General features: G+C 57.4%; 1 protein-coding gene across 17 annotated transcripts in view; it reads right to left on the bottom strand.

The window, feature by feature from the left end:
* The window catches only part of FCHO1 (FCH and mu domain containing endocytic adaptor 1), a 40,836-nt gene that overhangs the window by 5,784 nt on the left and 28,798 nt on the right, over positions 1 to 6,254 (bottom strand). For 15 of the 17 annotated variants that reach the window (XM_023229729.1, XM_026456969.1, XM_023229739.1 and 12 more), the window contains 6 exons: positions 4,975 to 5,066; positions 4,320 to 4,595; positions 2,086 to 2,198; positions 1,890 to 1,977; positions 1,610 to 1,718; positions 286 to 441 (listed from right to left, as the gene is read on the bottom strand). In XM_023229729.1, the coding sequence (XP_023085497.1) occupies positions 286 to 441; positions 1,610 to 1,718; positions 1,890 to 1,977; positions 2,086 to 2,198; positions 4,320 to 4,595; positions 4,975 to 5,066 (834 nt within the window). The remainder of the gene's footprint in view (positions 1 to 285; positions 442 to 1,609; positions 1,719 to 1,889; positions 1,978 to 2,085; positions 2,199 to 4,319; positions 4,596 to 4,974; positions 5,067 to 6,254) is intronic. The other 2 variants (XM_023229742.2, XM_023229743.2) reach the window with 2 other exon arrangements.

Genomic DNA, 6,254 nt, shown 5'->3' on the forward strand with positions numbered 1-6,254 from the left:
AAAAAAAAAAAAAAAGAAATTAGCTGAGTGTAGTGGCATGTGCCTGTAATCCCAGCTACTGGGGAAGCTGAGGCAGGAGAATTGCTTGAACCCGGGAGGCGGAGTTGCAGTGAGCCGAGATCACGCCATTGCACTCCAGCCTGGGTGACAGAGCAAGACTCCGTCTCTACAAAAAAAAAAAAAAAAAAAAAAAATTTCCCAGGAAGTAGAGAGGGAATTCAGAGCCCGGAAGCCCCTGACCCCCAGCAGCCTCCGAGGCCCTCTCCCACTGCCCATCCATAGTACCTGAAGAGCAGATCGGCGTTGGGCTGGAAGTGCTCAATAGGGGCTGTGTGTACAAGCCGGAAGCTGAGGACAGGTGGGGGTGGGGTCCCGCTGAACACACGCACAATGCCAGCAGGGAAGGTCATGGTCAGCTCCCCAGTTACTCGAGCCAGGCAGCTGGGGAGGATGAGGGGACTGGGTGTTGGCTTAGGGCTCTGCCTGGAGTCTCATCCTCCCCCTTCTCCTGGTTCCACTGGTGCCTGTGGCTCCCCAGACTCCTCGGATCTAGGATGGCCCTGATGATCCCCCGTATCCTTTCCCCCAACCTCCTCCTCTTTCGTTCCTGCCTGGACAGGAAGAATCCACCCTGGGCTGAAGGAGGCAGGAACATCTCCTTCCCTAGTTCTCTTTTCTCCTAGGCCACCAGGGAGCTCAAATTAAAATGTTCAGTTTTTTTAGCTGTCCTTTGCTTGGGTTTTTGATCTGACGCTCTCCTCTTCTTCATGGTTTGACTTTCATATCTTTTCTGCTGAAGGCCACCCCAATATATATCCCTGCCCTCCACTCGTCCCTAAACCATCCCCTTACCCCCTTACTGGGCCTAACTTGTAGTGTTACACCCTTCATCTCAATGCCCACGGCAGCCTTGGAGTCTACCGCAATGCCTAGCCCTGCTCAAATGCTCTCCTATGGCCGGGCACGGTGGCTCATGTCTATAATCCCAGCACCTTGGGAGGCCGAGGCAGGTGGATCACTTGAGGCCAAGAGTTCGAGACCAGCCTGGCCAACATGGTGAAACCCTGTCTCTACTAAAAACACAAAATCAGCCGGGTGTGGTGGTATGCGCCTGTAATCCCATAATGACTTGGGAGGCTGAGGCAGGAGAATCTCTTGAACCCAGGAGGAAGAGTTTGCAGTGAGCCAAGATCACACCACTACACTCCAGCCTGGGCAACAGAGTATGACCCTGTCTCAAAACAAACAAACAAACAAAAAATACAATAATTTAGTCAGGTGCAGTGGCATGCACCTATAGTTCCAGCTACTCGGGAGGCTGAGGCAGGAGAATGGCTTGAACCCAGGAGGCGGAGGTTGCAGTGAGCTGAGATTGAACCACTGCACTCCAGCCTGGGCAACAAGAGTGAAACGCCATCTCAGTTAAAAAAAAGAAAAAAAAGGCCCTCCTATGGCTCCACTGCCCTCAGGCCAGGGGCCTGGTCACTTGGCTCAGTGTTCAAGGCCCTTTCACCATAAGATGGACCATGAAGCACATCTGAAAGCTGTCCCTGCTGGACCCTCCCCAACACAGACCCCCCACGGGCCCTGTCTGCCCATCACCGGGTACCTAGGGCTGTGGCCACGGAAGTAGGCATGGACGTACTCCGTGAAGGCTGTGGCTACGGGCAGGGCATCCTGGGAGCCCAGGACCACAGGGCTCGGACCCCGGGAGACTCCTGGGGGTGGTGGGGAGGGAATGGGGAACAACGGATAGACAGCATGAACACAGGCTCCAGGCTCGAGACCCCCCCGCCCCACCACACCTCTGCCAACAGAGAAGCCACCCACCCAGACCAGAGAAGGTGACACTGAGGCCCAAAGCTGGGCCCAGGACCGCTCTCACGTACCATGTCCTGTCTGGGATGAGAAGCTGGGCCGGTCCAAGGCAGTGCCGGGGGCTAAAGAGCCCAGTGGGGAGGGGCTCAGGGAACGAGACTGGAAGGGAAAGAGACAATCTGGGCTATCAGTGCCCCAGGACCAGTGCCTAAAAGCTGACCCCGGAGGCGACCCCCAGCCCAGCTCCTGCCACACCCCCTCACCTACCAGGTCCCCGTTGCTACGTGTGAGAGGGCAGGACACCTTCCTAGAGCGGAGTCTCCTGGGTGGGGCTGCCAGGCCCTCCCTGGCTGTGGGGTCAGCAGGTGCAGGCATCAGGTCTGGGAGCAAGTACAAAGAGGCGCTGCTGAGATGCTGCCCAGGGCCTCCGGGGCCTCCCCAGGGGCACAAACTCAGTCAAAATATAGGAGGTGGGCTTTTCCATGGAGACCCCCAGTGGGTCTGAAGTCCTGGGGTTGCAGAAAAGGTGCCAGACAGGACTGCGGATACCGTGCACACCCCTGACCCTCCCAGACACCAGAATGGTGGCCCAATAAGGGGTGAGTTCCCCATTACTGGGGATATGCAAGCAAGCACTGAAGGCTTAAGACGCAGGCATACTGTAGGGGGGATTCAGCAGAGGGTTTTTAGCCACCATTCAGCCATTCTGTGACCTCTACCCTCTCCGGGAACCTGACTGCAGCCACCTACTGTGGCCTGTGTCTGAGTCTCATGCCTTTCACAGCCAAGCTCCCCTCCCTCTCCTGCTTCTTCAGGGTTCTGGTTGTGTTCCATCTATGAACGTGCTCACTTGCTCACCTACCTCCCCTCCCCCCTACCTCCCCTCCCACCTGCACCCCAGGCTGCGCTCCCCTCTCTACCTGACTTTCTCAGCCTCAGCACTGCAGACATTTGGGGGCTGGACCATTCTTGTGGACAGTGGCTGCCCTGTACACTGTAGGGTGCTGAGCAGCAACCGGGGCCTCCCCCCACTGAATGCCAGGAGCACCACTCCTGCCTGGTGGTGACAACCAAAAATGTCTAGACACTGACAATGTCCCCTGGGGGGCAGAATTTGCCAGGTTGGATAAGAGCCTCTGCTCAGGCTGGATTTGGTGGCTCACACCTGTAATCCCAACACTTTGGGAGGCCAAGGCAGGCAGATCACCTGAGGTCAGGAGTTCAAGACCAGTCTGGCTAACATGGTGAAACCCTATCTCTACTAAAAAGAAAAAAAATGAGCCGGGCATGGTGGTGGGCGCCTGTAGTCCCAGCTACTTGGGAGGCCGAGGCAGGAGAATGGCATGAAGCTGGGAGGCGGAGCTTGCAGTGAGCCGAGATTGTGCCACTGCATTCCACCCTGGGTGACAGAGCAAGACTCTGTCTCTCACAAAAAAAAAAAAAAAAATTAGCCAGGTGTGGCGGTGTGCACCTGTAGTCCCAGCTACTTGGGAGGCTGAGGCAGAGAATTGTTTGAACTTGGGAGGCAGAGGTTGCAGTGAGCCAAGATCACACCACTGCACTCCAGCCTAGGCAACAAGAGCAAAACTCCCTCTCAAAAAAAAAAAAAAAACTTCTGCCCCCACACTGTGGTCTCCACCTACTCGGCTCTCCCTTGAACAGGCTCCAGCTAGGCCCTTTCCTATGGAGGGCGCCTAGCGCCCTTGTTGGCACTACTGGGGACCTTGAGGTGGTCACAGCCCACAGTCCCTCTGACTCAGGGGCTTCCCATTCTCCTCAGGCAGCCCCTAGGAGCCCACCCCACCGCTCTCCCCCAACCTGCTGTCCTCCTGTCTCCAACCCCTCCGGGGTCCCCGGCTCTGTCCTCTCCTCTACTCTCTCTGGCCAGCTGCTCCTCCTGTTTTGATGACATCTTCAAGGAGGAGGTGCTCTGTGGAGAGGGTGCTCTGACCTGACCTTTCCCAAACTCAGGGTCCACTATGCACCTGACACCTAAAGGCCCAGCCTCGACGTCCTTCCGCCCCTCCCCTGCTCATGGCCCTCAGCGTTACTCAGGGTGACACTTACAAGCCCTCCCTGTGCCCATCAGGCCCTGCCCACACCCCCCTTCTCTTCCTCCTCCTCCCCTCATCACCCTGTTCCAGCAGGTAGACCTCCTTGCTGTTCTTCAGACAGGCCTAGCGCGCTCCTGCCCCAGGGCCTTTGCAGGGGCTGTGCCCTCTGCCCAGCACATCTTTCCCCTCATGTCCACGTGGTTCTGTCCTCACCTCCCTCAAATATCAGCTCAGATGTCCCTTCCTCAGGGAGGGCCCCCACCTGGCACCCGCCACCGCCTGCCTTGCTAAATGTCCATCTCATTGTTGTCCCTGCAACGGTGGGAGGTTCTGCCTGCCTGGTCCTAGCGGTGTCTCCAGCAGCCTGATCAGGCCCTGCCCACAGCAGGCGCTCAATCCCCCGCCCAGGGTTTCAGCAACTCTCAGGCCCAGACCCGCTGGACTCACCTCCTCCGGCCAAGGTCTCCAGCCCCCAGGGGCCCGGAGACGGGGCGAGGGGCTGCGGCGAGTCTGTCAGAGGCGGTGCTCGGATACCCCTGGCCTCTGGGGGTGGCGCCCTACAGCTGGGCGGGCTCTGCGGGGTGCCTGGGCGGGGGACCCAGGAATCTGGGGAGGGGCCAGGTGCCGCGTGTGACGGAGAGTCCAGGCCGGAATCCTCCACGTTTTCGGGCGACGAGGAGGAGAAAGGGGAGGGGCTGGAGGTGAAGCCCAGGCTGCTAGAGCCTTGGGGAGGGAAGCGGGCGGTCAGCTCCGACCCTCGCCCACTCCGAGTCCCTGCCCATCCTCCTGCAGGCCACGGCCACGTCGAGGGAAGGTCGGGGGGGCCCCATTCAAAGTCCTTGCGCACGCCCCCAAGGCTATGCCTTCTGGTGACTTCCCTCTCCACAAAAGTCCGGCCCATCCACCCAGTCACCGCCCACTGGCCAAGGCCCTGTCCTATGTATGGCCCCTCCCACCTGTACTCTGGCCCCGCCCACCCTGACACGGACTAGTCCTCCCTCCAGCCTGGCCTCCAAGGTACTCGATTGGCCTAACTTTGCAATGGCCCTACCCATCCTCCCTCCGGCCACACCCATGACCTCCAATCCCTTGTCCCCATCACCTGTAAAATCTTCGTGGTCAAAGGCTGACTCCAGGGGCGGCCCAAAGAGGTTCTTGGACACCTGCTCCTCTGACTGCAATCTCTCTGCACAGCTAGAGAGGGTGAGGCCAAGAGGAGACTGCTTCTATTTTTCCCAAGCCTCATCCCACCCCAGGGCCTTTGCACATGCTGCTCCCAGTCCTTTTTTTTTTTTTTCAGACAGAGTCTCGCTGTCGGCCAGGCTGCAGTGCGGCACAATCTCAGCTTGCTGCAACCTCCGCTTCCTGGGTTCAAGCAATTCTCCTGCCTCAGCCACCAGAGTAGCTGGGATTACAGGCACCTGCCACCATGCCTGGCTAATTTTTGTATTTTTAGCAGAGACAGGGTTTCACCATGCTGGCCAGGCTGATCCCAAACTCCTGACCTCAACTGATCTGCCCGCTTTGGTCTCCCAAAGTGCTGGGATTACAGGTGTGAGCCACTGTGCTCAGCCTGTTCCCAGTCTGGAGTTCCATTTCCCCAGCTCTCTTCATAGCCACCTCCTGGCTCCTCTTTGGGGCTTAGCTCCAAGTCACCCTCTCGAGGAGGTTTCCATCCCCACCTCAAGGGAAGTCACCTCCTTCTGTCTTTGCGTCATCGGCTTTCATTTCTTCGTAGCACTTAGAAATATTGAATATGCTCTATGCTTATTGAATATGCTCTATGCTTTTTTTTTTTTTTTTCTTGAGACGGAGTTTCCTCCTGTTACCCAGGCTGGAGTGCAATGGTGCAACAGCAGCTCATTGCAAGCTCTGCCTCCCAGGTTCAAGCGATTCTCCTGCCTCAGCCTCCCTAATAGCTGGGATTACAGGCATGCACCACCATGCCCAGCTAATGCTGTATTTTTAGTAGAGATGGGGTTTCTCTATGTTGGTCAGGCTGGTCTCGAACTTTCAACCTCAGGTGATCCGCCCACCTTGGCCTCCCAAAGTGCTGGGATTACAGGTGTGAGCCACCACGCCTGGCCTTATTTGCTATTCTTTTTTTTTTTTTTTTTTGAGACATAGTCTCGCTCTGTCGCCCAGGCTAGAGTGCAGTGGCCGGATCTCAGCTCACTGCAAGCTCCGCCTCCCAGGTTTACGCCATTCTCCTGCCTCAGCCTCCTGAGTAGCTGAGACTACAGGCGCCCGCCACTGCGCCAGGCTAATTTTTTGTATTTTTAGTAGAGACGGGGTTTCACCGTGGTCTCAATCTCCTGACCTTGTGATCCGCCCTCCTCGGCCTCCCAAAGTGCTGGGATTACAGGCGTGAGCCACCGCGCC

The sequence above is a fragment of the Piliocolobus tephrosceles genome, chromosome 21, assembly GCF_002776525.5.
Source record: "Piliocolobus tephrosceles isolate RC106 chromosome 21, ASM277652v3, whole genome shotgun sequence".
Taxonomy (NCBI): Eukaryota; Metazoa; Chordata; class Mammalia; order Primates; family Cercopithecidae; genus Piliocolobus; species Piliocolobus tephrosceles.